The sequence below is a fragment of the Lagopus muta genome, chromosome 5 (genome assembly GCF_023343835.1).
Source record: "Lagopus muta isolate bLagMut1 chromosome 5, bLagMut1 primary, whole genome shotgun sequence".
In the NCBI taxonomy this organism is placed as follows: Eukaryota; Metazoa; Chordata; class Aves; order Galliformes; family Phasianidae; genus Lagopus; species Lagopus muta.
In genome coordinates this window covers 15,516,933-15,532,722 of record NC_064437.1, presented here as the reverse complement: position 1 = coordinate 15,532,722, position 15,790 = coordinate 15,516,933, and the positions used below count along the sequence as shown (strand labels likewise).

Here is a 15,790-nt window from a genome sequence, read left to right as displayed (position 1 = left end):
CAGAATTATGCTGAATATTTGCAAGTTTAATTAGTAATAAATGGAAAGCCAAGACCTTTGAGGAAGAAACCTATTGTTAACAGACACTTAAATATTTCAAATCCTAAATAGAAAATACAGTGCAAATGCATTATTGCAAGCAAATGCATTTCTTTAGACAATATTTTAGAAGTGTTAATATTTTCCTCTCCAATTTTCCTCAAATGTCTTAAAAGGTTACACTGAATTCTTTTCTCTGACATGGACCATGGAAAATACCAGGCCTATTATAAATTGTGTAAATGAACATCAATTGCTGTCACTCTTAGATGCACTGTAGGAATTTTTTGAGGCGGTTACAGAATCTTGGTTCCTGGCAGTGGAATGCCAGTATCTATCCAATGTACCTGTAAAATAGTAACTGATGAAATCCTTAAATCCAGCAATTTTTACTCACAGGAGAATTTTCTTTTTTAGGCCAGGGCTCTACAAAGATGTCCCATGTGTTTGGATAGAAAAGACAGCATAGTTAAGAGGTGCTGCATAGGCTGTCTCCACATGACCTGTCTTGTACTGACAGTGTGGTCTTTGTCCTGTAAGACTGGGCACTGTGATCCAATGTTATTATGGAGATGCTCCATGAAAACCCATTCATGGTGTAACTGCTTCTAAGTAATGGAATTACAAAGTGAATACTATTTGCTAAGTGCCGTCATACGTTGCCATCTGTTCTTAGTATTGTAGGAGAATCCTAGATTTTCTCTTACGTTAGAGTCTACTTTCTTATTTGGTAAGGATGGTATTTTCTGCGTTACAGAAGATAAGGATTAATTTAAAGGAAATGTGTTCTGATGGTCATATGAAAAACAATTAAGGAAGATCATTTGGAATTGAAACAAATGTTAGTTTAAACTTTGAATGCTATTCTGGTAGGGGGAAAAAAAGTCTTCTCTTGAGCAGAGTGTGATACATAGATAATAAATGCCAACATAATAGCTGGAAGCATGGAGAAGAACTTTTGAAATTCCTTCCATGTGCCGAAGGACATAATTTATGTGTTTACTTAGACAAATACCTGTATGTGCTAAACTGCTCAACAAGCTGATATAGAACATCACAAAATAGTGCTGTGAAGTGAACTGTAGATACAGGGAAGATAATGGCTGGTTGTTATTAGTTAATTTTATCTAATTGGAGCCTGACTTCATATAATTTGCTTAAATAATTGCTGTTGATTGTTTAAAAGACTAGAGGGGTACTTATCACCATTATGCTGTGATAGCGTGTAAATAATACTCAGAAGGGGTTGGAAATTGTTGCACTGTTCTTTTTACTCTTTTCATCAACACTGTTAGTTTTGAATTCAAGGAAGTAATACATTTATTTTTTTTTTAACAAAGAAATCAAGTTTACTAGAAAGCCTTGATGTTGCAGCAGTATATATTAATATTGGGATACTTTCTGCCTCCAGGCTTCTGTCTGATTTGTGCTCAGGTGCAAGAACTGATACACTCTATATTTTGACAATTTTAAGCACTGTTTTAGTTTTTCTGGTCAAGGCGTAAGTTAATACAACCTATTTATAATGATTTTTCTAAAGATGCAAGTCATCTGCTTTATGTGCTAGATCAAAGCCTTTCTTTTTCTTACTCTAAGTAAAGCAGTAGTGTGTATAGCCTCTTTCATTTCTAACCGTGTCTCTCCATTGGTCTTTTCACTGTGCCTGAACTCATGTTCTTTTGCATTTGGAAGACCTTTCGGATTCGGATTACCTCAGTAGTTCCCAGGTTTATTGAGCTTCACATACTTCTCTCCCTTCACTTACCTGGACTCTGTTGTTTTAACCCCCTCCCATTTCCCTGCTGTCTTCCTGCTCTCCCCTTCTTCTCCTCTTCAGCCCATGTGCAGCATTATTATACTATTGTCAGCAGCCGACATCTGAGACTGGTTTAGAGACCCTTTGATTCAGCTGCCGTATGCACTCCAGCCGAACTGATAGGTTGGGAACACTGTGCTGTTTAAAACAACTACATTAAAGTAAATAATCTCTGCAAATGAATCATTATGCAGCTGTTAAAATGCATGAAATTTAGGCATGAAGTTGGAAGTAAGCTATAAACGTGCAGCTGATTTGGGTGTGCCAGATGATGTTGCTTAAACGGGCTGCATGTCTGTGTGGATAAATGTACTGCATTTAAATTGCATTTTTGTTTTCATCAGGTGTCTTCAGGTTCCATTGTTTGGTTCGAGAAGGGAAATTTCTCTTTGTCAGCCGAAATGGAAGAAAAGAATTTTCCTGAGAGAAACGAACATCTGTTACAGTGGGCCCAGAAGGAATATGGGGCAGTGACATCTTTCACCGAACTCAAAGTATCAAGAAACATCTATATTAAAGTAGGAGAAGGTAAATCAAACAAAAAGAAAACAGGCAAACAAAACTCAACAGAAATGTTGGAACTTCTCAATCTTGAGAATAAATTTAATTGTAGTATTTCATTGTTTTTTGATTGTGAAACAAACCTCTCATTTTCCAAAGAGATACGTTATGAAGAGGATGAGGCAGAGAAAATCAGGTGTAAAGACCAGACGTTAGGTTTAGTCAGTTTTTTAATGAATTTTAGTGCCATAATTTTATGCTTATAAATTCAGGTACAGGATCACTGGCTATAATCTTACAAGAAAAAAAAAATTGCATTTTTAAAGAAACATACTACTCGTGGTGATTGTTTGGGTGCCTTCAAGATTGGAGTGTAGAACCTGAGGAAAGTTTCTATAAACTTTCTGAGGGCTATTTGTAGAAATACCTGAGTTGTGTTCTGTTTTTCTTATTCCCTTGCATAAGGATACAGACTACTCTGAGCAAAGAATTATTGTCTTTCTCATGAAGATAGGTCATCTCAGGCTGATCTGATGTCTTTGTGTATTTTTACCCTGAGGATTAAGGTTTCCTATCCCTATGAGCTGGGCTAAAGGGAGCTGGGAAAGTACTGCAGTGCCTGAGGGATTTCATGGCCCATGTTAGGGTGGGGCTTTGGCTGTGTCTGTGCAGCTGAACAATATCAGAAAAATATAAAAATATGAATCTATGCAGTAGCTTCTGGATCATGCTTATATTATCATGCTACAGATGTCTTCTGCAAGAGATTTGTATCTGAGCTGTTCTTAAGTCATAGTGATACAACAGGCACAGCTTTTCACTATGATCTTGGAATAAGGCCGTTGGTTCAGGAGAGTTTTATAAACTACTTATCTTTATTCAAATTTATTTTCTGGAACACATATAGAGAGCAGAAGAAATTTATCAGCAAAAGCAACTTTCCATTATAGTACGAGATGATGGGGGGTGAAATTTGCTTTATTTGCAGGCATGGGATGTCATAAGATTTCAGTGTTCATTACTTAATGGCTTGTTTCAGTGTTCCTTTAGTTCTTTGAAGATGCCATTCAAGTCTAGGCTAAACCAAATGCAATGAGAATAAAGGCTGGTAAAAGTGAACTGGAGCTGTTCTTTGCATTGCAGCTAGAGATCCAGCTGTTTTGAAATATTAGAAATCAGTAGAAGAACACTTTTAACAAAAGTACTGGGGACTGAGCATTGACTGGCACCAGCAGACTGTGTGACTTAGTATCACTTCAGCAGTATTTCTAGAGAAACTGCTGCAGAGTGGAACTAGTTGGCTACCAAAAAAAAAAAAGCGAAAACCAAAACCGAACCCAAAGTCTTCTGTGGCAAAAACACCCAATCCTCACCACCTGTATACCATCATTAGATTTCCTGACGCATAAGGCTTGTCCCCCCAAATCGGAGCATGGCTGTGTTGGTTTTATCCAAAACATGCCAAATTTGTACAGGATTCCCCTGCATGATTTTTGTTCTGCTTGGCACCAGTCTTGTATTTTAATGCCAGAAGATCATTCAGAAATACATTTATTAGGTTATTAAAGTGCTCTTGGAACATATGTATGGGAGTATGGTCTCTGTGTTACAGAGATAAGCATTCAATTAGATATGTCAAAAAACATATAAAATTGTTTGTTGATTTGCTCATCTCCAGTTAAACAAAACAGCTAAATATGAGAGCTTTGCATCGTGTTTAGAGTATATTTAAACACAGTTTAATTAGGAGTTAAGTACACAAAATGGAACTTGGCAAGCAACCAACATCAGTTTCTGAGAAGGCTCCTACAAACTAGCTCAACTGTAACCATATTTGATTTAGACTTGAATTTTTGGCAGAAGAAATAAAGGGGCGGGAGGAAGTGGAGAGATCATGCACATGTATTCCTGCATAGGAGAGGGTCAGTTCTTGAACTGTAGCGGTCATGCAAGAAGTTCTATGAAAAACACGTGGGACATGGACCTGATCTGCTTCTCTGCAGAGTGAACAATGGAATCAGTGAGTTCCACAAATCACAGTGTATGCTGATAGGCAGCTCAGGCTTTTCCTACAAAAATCACACTATGCAGTCAGGTACCCTCAGTGGCCAGTCTCTGAATTCATGGCTAGAGTTACTCATAAAAGAAGAGGCTGCATGAAGTCATTCATTCTACACAGCTGATACAGAATTTAATGTGGGTAGTTAAATGAATACTGCCATTTTATCTTTATTCAAGTTAAAAATATCTGAAATTGGAAGACATAACATTTTAGAAGTTGGTGCTCTAGCTGAATACAAGGAAAAGAGAATTCAAGCCAGAGGAAAAAAAAAATCTAAAAAAGGATGATCTGTCATGGAATAAAACTGCTTCTGATGCCATGAGTCTCTGAAATCAGTTTTGAGGCTGTGAGTGAAAGGCAGCTGAGTATGGAAGCCTGCCAAAACTGGGTTGGGGCCAGGCACACCTGAATCTTATTGATTCCATCCATCAAGAGCCTGAGTGTGGCTGATCCAGCTCTGCAGGGGTGGTGAGCACAGTGGAAACTTAACCAGGCTAGAGTGAGAATTTTGAGCTGGGAGGCCCACAGAGTAGGGGTGTTGTGGTCAGCTGGACTTCCGTGATAAAAGAGGTGACAAAGTGATAGCCATGATAATTGCTATCAGATCCTAGAAGGCTGGACTGCTCACAGAAGTGATGTTAGAGCATATTTTTCTGTAGAAAAGAAGCTGATTTAGTTCCTTGTGGCTTAGTAAGATATGACATACAGGTCAGGGAGACTTATGAGTTAGCTAAATGTTACCTCATGCAGCCTGTACCACCAATCTAAATCCAGCACAGGTGCGCTAGCCTGGAGGGCAGCCTATTTTCAACACATTTAAAGCAGAGAAGGAGTCAACCATAACAATAACAGGTCTGAAAAAGACTCCATGTACAATCTGTTTACAAACTAACACTGTGCTCCTGTCCTGGCAGAAGCTGGAGCTTCAGTCCTGTTGCTGAGTTGGTGCCCTGTACTTACCCACACTTGCAGACTTGCTGGGTTTAATACTGTAGGTTTGTGCTCTGTGCTATGGTTTGTCCTGCCATTGCTTCAGCTCACTGCTTCACAGTGAGTGCTGCTAAGAGCTTCCTCCCTCCCTGCAAAGACTGCAGCTGCTTTCTATTTTTTAACGTGGTGCCACTTTAAAGTTGATGTTCTGATCTCTGTAGTGCTAAGGGCTAGTGAACTGTAAAGTGCTTCCTGCATTTTCTTTTGCATGTAGAGGAGTGGGAGAGGAAAATCCCAGATACCTTGCTCATCCTCAGCTTAGAGTTTTGGAAGGTGAGCTCTGCTTGGATAGGATTTTTATTGCTGAATTAAGCTGATGCTGCTAAGACTGCATGTCTTGGAGAGCGATGCCTGATTAACAGCTCTCATTTGCACAAAAATTGCATGAGTTAAAGCTGGGTGATTAAGTTTTATCCAGTTTAGCCAAGAACCTGTGGGTGATACCTAATGTGTATAGAAGAGAGCAGCTGTTGTCTGTCCTCTTTAAAATGGAGGTGTTGCCCACAGGAACTCCTGGGAGCAGCCAGCAGCTGGGAACAGTCAGGGCTGCATGCTTGTGGCAAGCAGGGCTCACCAGCTGTGGGCCTACAGCTCACCTGGTGCTGTTGCAGAGGAGCCTCACCTTGGTGCCTGGGGAGATTGGGAAGGCCTGGGGCTTCTAGATGGGCTCATGGGCTCTGTTTGATCAGTTGAATTGCAGACACCCGCAGCAACCTTCTAAAGTAACTAAACAGCGCTGAGAGGGAGAAAAAGAAGGAAAAAAGTATGGTGGCCAAAGAAAGAAGAAATGAATCTCCTTTTCTCTTCCAGCCCAAATCTTGGTAACTGACTGACAAGAGTAAATGCATTTTGGTTAAGGCGGGGGAAGTAAATGTGTATATCAAGCATCTACTGACAGAGTTAAAATGAGCGCAGAAGAAAGGCGTGTGAGGAGCAGGGGCCCGGGCTGGGGAGCATCAGTGCTGGTGGCAGCGAGGAGCGGTTCCCTGAGCTGTGCTGACGCGGCAGGGAAGGGCCAGGAGCAGGAGGCGAGTGCTTTGCCATGGCCTGTGATAGCACGTGTGGTGATTACCCACACACTGCTTAGAGGCTGGTGTTTTATGGGTTTAACTGTGTTGTAGCACAGCAACTGAGAAGCAAATACATAATATCTGTGTGTAAGTATGAGCCTATATATATAACTTCAGGCTCAGTATAGATCATTTGGGATCACTTTCCATTCTGTGCTGTAGTGGGAGGAGTTGGCAGGAGTGCAGCTGCATTCAAGGCTAATCTGGCAGGGCACGCACCAGATGTTGGAGGAGTGCTTTGCTTGCACAGTATGAAGAGTTACTGCCTCATGCAGCTTTGACAGGTTCTGTACAAAAGGCAATAAGGTTAAAATTCAAAGACTGCTTTGTGTAAGATCAGGAGAAGAAATTCTCCTAATTGTTTCCACTGCAGCTTGGGACACAGGAGTCTCTGAGCTTTCTGAGAAGTTGTGTACCACATGCAAATACACTTCAGGGATGATATGTCAGCTCTGATTTATGAAGCAAATGCAAACAGTGATCTCCACTCAGTTTCTAGGAATTTGTCCGCAGCTTTACATGCGTAATGCATTATATTCTTTCAGATATTTTTCTGTTGTGCTATTGATCTTAAAAGGAAAGCCTTCTTTGTAATGCAAAGGTCAATGTGGCAATGGTTTGGAATTCTGTTCTTGTAAGACTTTGTCTTGAGCATGACACTTAGTCCTTCTGTGTATTATGGTAGTTCGTACGTAAAGCTCTCTCAGAAATGAAGTATTTATGTATGCTGCTGCTTGAAGTGCAGCAATCCAGGCTGTGCATGAGCACTTCATACCAAGACTATTTTTTTGTTTAATTTTGTACAGTAATTAATGTGCGTGATCAGCTAGGCAGTTGAAACCAAAAAAAAGATTATCTACTCTAGGATTTCTTCACTTCGGCGATGAGTATTATATCAACCATTTATTTCATCCTTTTCTTGCTATATTCAATTTTCCATGTGTAAGAGAACTGTGATATTTCTAGACAAAGCTGATTCTGACTACACAAAATATAGGAAAATATACTGAATATGGAAATGGAATATATTTTCTGTGATCTTTTAAATATATTAAATTTTTAATAACAAGAAAAAAAAATCTAAAGGGAGGAGTTAACACAGAAGCTTTGAGTTAATTTCAAAAGAAATATGAGAGAAGCAAATTAAATATGTTATTAATTTTGAAAAACACGTATTTTCCTTCAGTATTGTTTTCAGGTTTCTTTTGGGGAAGGGAGGGAGTTCATTAAATATTTGAATCTGTAGTTCACAAGTATGTATTGTAGAATCACAAGATTATTCAGGTTGGAAAAGACCTTCAAGATCATCAGGTCCAACCGCAACCTAACCGTGCTACCCCAACTCTAACAGCCCTCTGCTAAATCATCTACCTGAGCAGAGGAGTGCTTTTTTTTGCAACAGTTACCTGCTTTTCAACATTATGGTGATTTCTCCTATGTACGTAAGGTGGGTAACAGATGAACCTCTTGTGCTTGAGATCTGCATCATAAAATACAGTGCTGCATTGAAGTAGATGCTGTACATACATGAATGTAAGTTGATATTTATGTATAAAGCTACTTATGCTTTCTTTTCTTTTTTTCTTTTTTTTTTTTTTTTTTCTTCCCTTTTCAGATCAAGTTTTTCCTCCCACATGCAACATAGAAAAGAATTTTCTGTCTTTAAATTACCTTGCGGGATACCTACAACCAAAAAGAGCAGAGGGGTGCCTAATGTCTAACTTGGTCCAAGAAAGGGAGGTTCACATAATTGAACTAATCACTCCAAATTCCAATCCATACAGGTAAAGTATCATGTAAGATATAAAATCTGAAATCACAGCTAGATCTTTCCCTTCTGTATTGGAATTTAAATGAAGATTTAGTCATTTCATCATTACAGGAAGAGCTTGGACCTTAACATTTTAACTTAAGTAGAAACTAGTTCTTCATCATGTGAAAACTCTGGATTCTGCTTCATGATTCCAGGATTTTTCTGGACAAGACCATAATGCACAGTTTTTGTGGATTTTACTCTGCTGTCCTTCTCTAGACAGAAGTCTTGCTCAATCAATTGATGTTTTCTAGTGAAATGAATAAGGAGGTATGAATAAGGACAAAATCTGACAGGGATTAAAATAAGCCCACTGAATGGGGAGGTGAGAGAGGAATTAAAAGTAATTTTGACCTGTCATAGGTATTGAAGACTTACAGTAACCCAAGGGCACTGATTCCCAGCCAGGGGTCTAGAGGTCATGGGTGATCTGTGATCCATGGTAAGAGTGTCACAGTTCTGCAGAATCACAGCTGTATTTTCTATAATGTTTCTGGTTGAGCATAAGGTATAGTTTGATAATCTATGAGAAAAAGGGTTAACAACAGTCCGTTCATTTTTAGAAGGTTTATAAATAGTTGTTAGGAAGATTAGGTAGCTCTCTGTACATGTTATTAGAATTATCTAAATTGTCAAAAGTGCTGTAAACTGGGAAGCTAAGATGGTCAAAGCATTCATCCTTTGCCTGTCTTTCTTGGATCTTAGTGGAAACGTATGAATCGTGTTTGCTACAGATAATCATACCTGGAAAAGCTCTTCATAAGTGCTGAGTAATGTTGCTAGAACAGAAATTTGCCATGGAACTTATTTTTGCAAGAAGAAAAGCACAATTTCAGCAGAGATGAGGTAGAATTAAAATGTCGTCTGTTTTCTGCAGACTGGCTTTCCAGCATTGTCCACTTCTGCTCCTTATGCATTATATTTCCCATCTCTAGCCAGGAAATCACACAGGGAGACAGAGGTGGAAGATTAATTATCTCATTGCATGGTGCTGAATCCAGGGTCTGAAAATACTCTTTCCTAGCAATCTTGGCAGAGCAAGAAAGTGCTGAGGTGATGGAAGGCAAGTAGTTAAGTCCTGCCTGTCTGTGGCAGTGGATAGTAAGCCCATTTTGAATCATGGTATTAGTTTGTAGCAACATCACCATGAGTCTCTTACAGCGTTATGTGATGATTAAGGCCCTGTTTCTATTCCTCTGGGCATTTAGCGTTGGCTGACAGTGCACAGTAGGAGTTTGGTTTTTTAGATGATAACACTGCAAAATATTTAAGTGTTACAATACTAAGAAAGGCAGTGAGTATGTTAAATTTCTGCTTGCTTCATAAATAGTTCCACAGCTATCTTTACAAACTTTATCTGCACAGAAGCTGAAGTGAATATGTGTAAAGCTACATGAGATAAAACAGAAGATGCCAAGATATGAAGTCTCAATGTAGAAAATTAGTTGAAACTTGATATTTGGAGATGAGCACATTCTTAGACGTGTGTTCCCATAAGATGATTTGGAAGTAAAGGTTTTTATGTTGAATTAATATTTTGCATGATGAAATGTTATTGCTCTACTTACTGTACTGAAGTGTTGAAAATCTGGATAGTGTTCGTCTATTTTCCAGTGATCAGTAGGCTGTACATCTGTTTTCTTGTCTTTTTAAAGTATATATCCAGAAGTATTGGAAACTAAATAGGACAGATTAATTCCTCAACACATACATGATCCTAAGCAAAGTAATTTCAACAATTTAACTGCATAGACAGAGACATTGCCTGATACAGCATTTTTGTGTTTTTTGGTATTAACTTGCTTGTCTTTTTGCTTTTTTAAAATACTATTTTGAACTTTAATTTTGTTATACCCAGAGGAAACTGAAACAGCTATATTTAGCCATAGCTGGAATGAAATAAGCAAAGAGTGTAAAGCAAACGGCTTGCGATATAGCTAACCTGCCCCAAATAATAGCTGAAATGAGTAGCACACTTCTTGTAAACAAAGAAGCAAACAAAAAAAAATTGTCTAAAAAATACTTGTATCTGTTGCAATGTAAAATCATTCAAGAGTAAATGGAATAACAATCTGTTTTGCACATGTTGTGTTGTCTGGGATAACCTCCAGCATTTTAATCAGCTGGCCAGACAGTGGAAACATGATGGATTGGAAGAAGGTTGATAGCTGGAAATTTCTGGCACTCTGGTCTTACTTTCCCTCTATTTTCCACACACAGTGCTTTCCAGGTGGATATAATCGTTGACATTAAACCATCTCAACCTGGCGCCAAACTTGACAGAAATGTCGTACTTATCCTCAAGTGTAAGAAATCGGTCAACTGGGTTATCAAGTCACATGATGTCCAAGGAAAGCTGGAAGTCATTGTAAGTTATGGCTCCTTGATTTTCTTGAGAGGTACCATGTATGAACAGTATGGAATCCATTTGAATGTGATATGCTACTAGTCCATATTGATTTTTTTAATGTATTCTAAACTGCTGGTGCTGATGCAAACCAACATTGCAAGGAGTAAGTACAGAAACTGTACATATTTCTTTTCTCCTTTACATACTGACCAACGTGTCCCAAAAGCCAGGTAGTTACTGCAAGGATTTAGTCTATGTTTTCTTGATTTCTGTTGAAGTACACTCACTGTTGAGTTGAATCTTCATCTCTTTTCTTTCTGTTAATTTGGTGAATGAATCTACAGGTTCATCTAAGAAGTTGGAAAGATGCCTATGAAATCAGAATAGATAATTCTAGATATAAGTCGTACAACCACATTGTTTTACAATTGAAAACTGCTTTTTGCCTTCCACTTGTGATTCTAGTGGTCTCCAGCCTTCTTCCTTGCCAGTATTTCTGTCCCCAGCAAGTGTTTGGTCAAATTGACCTCACCTCTGCTCAGACCACAAATAGTAGGTTTTATAAAATTTAAAACCAGGGTCTGTAAAGCTGAGCATTTGAAACCATACTTAAACATAATTGGAAGCTCCAATTCAGAATGGTTTTTGGCACAGGCTCTGTGACTCGGCATTGTTTCTACTAAGAAAATAAACCTTTCCTTTTTTGGAGAGAAGAAAAACCTAAATAAAAATTAAATTAGGCTTATTTCTCTCTTAAGTAGTGAGTTGAGTGCATTATAAAGTTGAGCTTAATGTTGGCTCAAGACCAGCCAGCGGCCTATTGGTTAACAGTTTTGCAGTAACCAAGATGCACCGTCGAATTCATACAAACATAAATGGCTAGAGTTTATTTGCTAGCTTTCTCTGAATGCGTGCAGGTCAATACTGAAAGCACCCAAAGGATCTACATAGGTCTCTTTGAAAGTAACTCCTCCTAGTTATTTCCATATACAACAGATACAAACAACACAATACCACTATTAGGTAGAGTAAAGTCTCAGCTACAGAGCACTTCTTTTCAGCATATCACCACCATTAACTATGTGTTTTCGCCAGCAATGAATGGCCTGCATGCCATGCTCATACACATCACCAGCAGAGATGACCTACTGTTGCCATCCCTGCTGCTGAAATATGCCACTCACTGTTCTCACTTACATCCACTGTTTGGTCTCCTTGAACGTTTAGCAAGTGGCAGTGAATTTCAATGGGGGTGATTTTTTTCTGCATGGAGGAGTTCAGTGACACACCTTTGTTTCATATACACTTCCATGTCAGATGCGATTCTGTCAGGCTGCCCCTCTGCTGCCATCTGTTGCATAATAACAGACTGTAATAGAATATCGGTGGGAAGGTTCAGCCTCTACTGCTGTTCCACCAACATCTGTCTCTGACATTGTATCATAGGAGGCATTACTTTCAGAGCAACCCTCATAATCTGCCTACCACTCATTTCTTCTAGGATTTGATCTTTGGTTTTAAGAGAAACCAATTTTAAGGAAAATATGGTGGTGTTGCTCAGGAAATTGTCTGAAAAGACTTTCTAGTGTTGATAATGAAATTCTCTTCTGATCTTTGGCACGTCTTGATCATATGGATAGGTAGGGCTGATCTAGATCAGTAGGTCCGAAAAGAGTGAGATCAAGGTCAATTGTTCAGGATTAGCACATTTAAACAAAAGATCAAAAAACAACATTACACTTGAAACTTTCATTTTGGGTTATTTAATAAAGTTCACTGTTGTATATTTAGACTGTTCTTCTTCCACATGATAGAGAATTGTGCACTAGTTCACTTCAGTGACATGTTTCAAAGCCATGAAGCTACCTCTTTGTAGATGTGAATTTTCAGAGAGAGCATTTTTAGGAGATTTTAAAATGTCTTAAAATGCTGCAATTTTATTCAGAACAAAGAAGAATATTATTATGTTTTGTTCAAGTTCACCTTTAGTAATCATTGAAAGTGTGAGTAAAAAGTATAAGTGAAACTTTTCTCTAATGGGTGGCAAAAAATAATATTTTATTTAGGTCAGCAAAAAGAGAAAGTAATGCAGTATATGAAAATGTCAGTGTTTTAAAGACTGTATGTTTATGTTAGGATTCGTGACTGTTTACTGGCTCATTCATATGGATGCCTAATTTTCCAAATGTGTGTTTGTTCTACTTTATGTGGGGGAGGGAATTAAACAACCACGTATTATTTGAAAGTATGTACTGCGAGGATTTAGGATCTGTTAATATTTCTATTAAGCTAACGGCCTTTCCAAGCTCAAATTTAGACAATACATAGAAACATTACTAAACAATTAGGTAATGTTTCACAATGTGCTTTTTTATTAGTTGAGTAGGTTCCATGCACTTCGATTTTCCTGATATCTTGCCCTCAGCTTTAGTCTTGAGGGGATTGACAAACTGAGAGTGAAAGGTTAATGCTGTGCTGCCTCAACCCGGAAAGCTTGAGTGAAGGTCCAGATGCAGAGATGATAAATGATCATTTATCATTTCCCACCTTGCCATGCTCCTTGAAAATTGATGGGCACAAAATTGAGTAAGGAGAAAACAGTTTAGGTAAAATAATTGCACACAGTATATGTGTAATGTGTTTTTCATGGGCTGTGTTCAGATCCTGTTTGCAGCCTTATGTCCTTACATCAGCTTGAGTTTCTGTGCTTGTTGGACTATCTGCACTTCATGTTGCTCCCTTCAGAGTAGGTGTCTTCTTACACAGCTGTGTACAGATTGTGCAGTGGAGAAAAAAAAGTGAAATTGCAGAAAGATTTGATCAATTCCACTGTATTGAGGGGGGTAAAGAGTGAAAGAGGTAAAAAGCACAGAACAACAAATCTCTGATGATTCCAGAAGCTTGGAGGAGTTGTTCTTTAATGAGGAAAACTGCCTGCCAGTTTCTGAAAGGATCTCTCTATTTGGAATAGCTTTCTAGGCGGCTCCATGTTGATTGCCTGCACTGTGCAAGGGTGTTGACAGGGCAGGCATATGAAGGAAGGTATGCCTATTCCTGGAAGCCCTTGTGATTGGTTTTGTTTCATTAAGTTGATGCAAGACTGAACTTTTACAGGCGCACTGTGGCATGGAGAGGTATAAACAAGCTCTGAAAACGTTCAAGAGCCAGCTAGAACTGAAAAGTTCTGGGATAATATTTGTTCAGCTGTCTCATTTTAACAAAGAAAAAGAAGAGGAAAGTAGAGAGGGAAATACAGCAAAATTGGGATGGCATAGAAATTCTAGCTGGTCGAAGCGGTATGGTAATATGAAAATGTGTGATAAATCATATCCAGATTTGTATCTATTGGAAAAATAAAATATTATTTGACCCAAAACAGTAATAAGGCACTGAAATTAAGATACTCATGGCTTCCTTTTTGTTTCTTCTGTTTGGTGGTATTTACTGGTCTTTGAAAACTAGTAACAGTATCCTCAAACCAGACACTGTCACCTAAAATTCCCTGTAAGTTCTGAGTGTTTGAAGTATGCACAATTGGGTCATTAGAAAGAAATGAGGGAGGGAGCTGAAGATAAGTAATATACAGCCTCTATGATGGAGAATATAATCAGGCATGGAAATTAAGTGTGTGCTGTAAATTGAAAGATGTAATCTGCATATAGAAAAAGCAATTCAGTCACTTTGGAGGAATTGTTGAGTGGGTCGTCATGCCCTTTCCTGCTGTGTGAGTATTTTCAGCTTGTTATGTAGTTCGTAATGGAATTGTTACAGTGATAATAGTGAAACTGTAAATGTAAAAATTCATGTATCTTTAAGCTTTGTGGGAATACATATTTACACATAAGATGCCAAGCACTTAAAAGAAAGTTGAAATGTAATATCAATGCATATTTTCTGTCTGCCCCTTTGACAGCTAGGGATGCTTGTTATATATACTTTCGACTTGCTTATTTGGACAAGAAAACTTTCTCCATGTGTGCAGCACTTCTGTTTTTAAGGTGGCAGAGTTTATTTTATTTTATTTCCCAGGTGATCTCAGTTTGCTGTTATTAACAGAGTAAAAGTTTTCAACAAAATATCACTGTCCCTAGTCCATGTTAAGTATCCTTAAATGGTAAGTAATGAACCATGTTTTTCTTTGTTTGCAGACATCGAATAGTATTGGTTTTGGAAAGGAAACAGAACGATCCATGGCTATGAGTAAATCGGTAATACCTGATATTCCTTCCTCACATGAGAGTTTGATCAAGTGGGCATATGAGCATAAATATAGTCCAGTTACTTCCTATACAAAAGCCCCCGTAGCTAACAGATTTCATCTGCAACTTGAACATACAGGTGAGCTTTAAGATGGACTTTTATCATATGGTAGAAATAAATACTGTCTTCCCAGGAGTAAGATCTTCTAAAGGTCCTTTCTCAATTTTGGAATATTGTTGTTGGGGATTGTGCTGTTTTCACTGCTCCTTGGAAAGTATGCTGCTTGTATGTGTAAATGCTCATTTAAAATTAAAAAACAAAAAACTGTGGCTTCTTGGTTAGAAAATCCCTGACAAATTGTGTTACATCCTGAAGTGGAATTAAATGGTTATATTCTGTCCAATTCAGAAGCTTGACCATGCTCAGTATTCATTGGAATGAGACTTCACCAACTGCATATTTTGTTAGTCAATAAATGCAGTTTTGGTTTTTATAAAAAATATGAACATGTTTCTTTGGACAATTAAATGAAAATTTAAATTGTTGACTGAAAAAGCTTGGTTACCAGAAAAGTCTGAGTAACTGGAATAAATACAGCCATTTAAAAAAAAAATTATTTGGTCAAAGTCACTGCTGACTTAAATATACCCTAGTCCAAAGAAGCTAATAGAATTACATCTCCTTTGGTGATAGTTCTGAATTTAAGGCCCTAAAAATACCGTTTTCTTTTTTGATAAAGTTTATATTCACATAAATTTTATCACTTGCACTCTTCTGGTTTCCACATAATTTTCTATTTGGGTGAGGTGCTAAAACTTCAATCCTGAGCAGTACAGCCTGCAATCCAGGAGATAGTGTTCTCATTTCCTCATCTTAAAGTTAACTCTAATTTAACTTCACTATGGTTATGTAAGTAGTTCCTCAACAGTAGAATTTGTATTTTCAAGTA

At 38.1% G+C, this 15,790-nt stretch overlaps 1 protein-coding gene across 2 annotated transcripts in view; it reads left to right on the top strand.

The window, feature by feature from the left end:
• Positions 1–15,790, top strand: part of TGFBR3 (transforming growth factor beta receptor 3) — a 117,496-nt gene that overhangs the window by 77,848 nt on the left and 23,858 nt on the right. For both annotated transcript variants that reach the window (XM_048944777.1, XM_048944776.1), the window contains 4 exons: positions 2,200–2,383; positions 8,094–8,262; positions 10,512–10,659; positions 14,790–14,979. In XM_048944777.1, the coding sequence (XP_048800734.1) occupies positions 2,200–2,383; positions 8,094–8,262; positions 10,512–10,659; positions 14,790–14,979 (691 nt within the window). The remainder of the gene's footprint in view (positions 1–2,199; positions 2,384–8,093; positions 8,263–10,511; positions 10,660–14,789; positions 14,980–15,790) is intronic.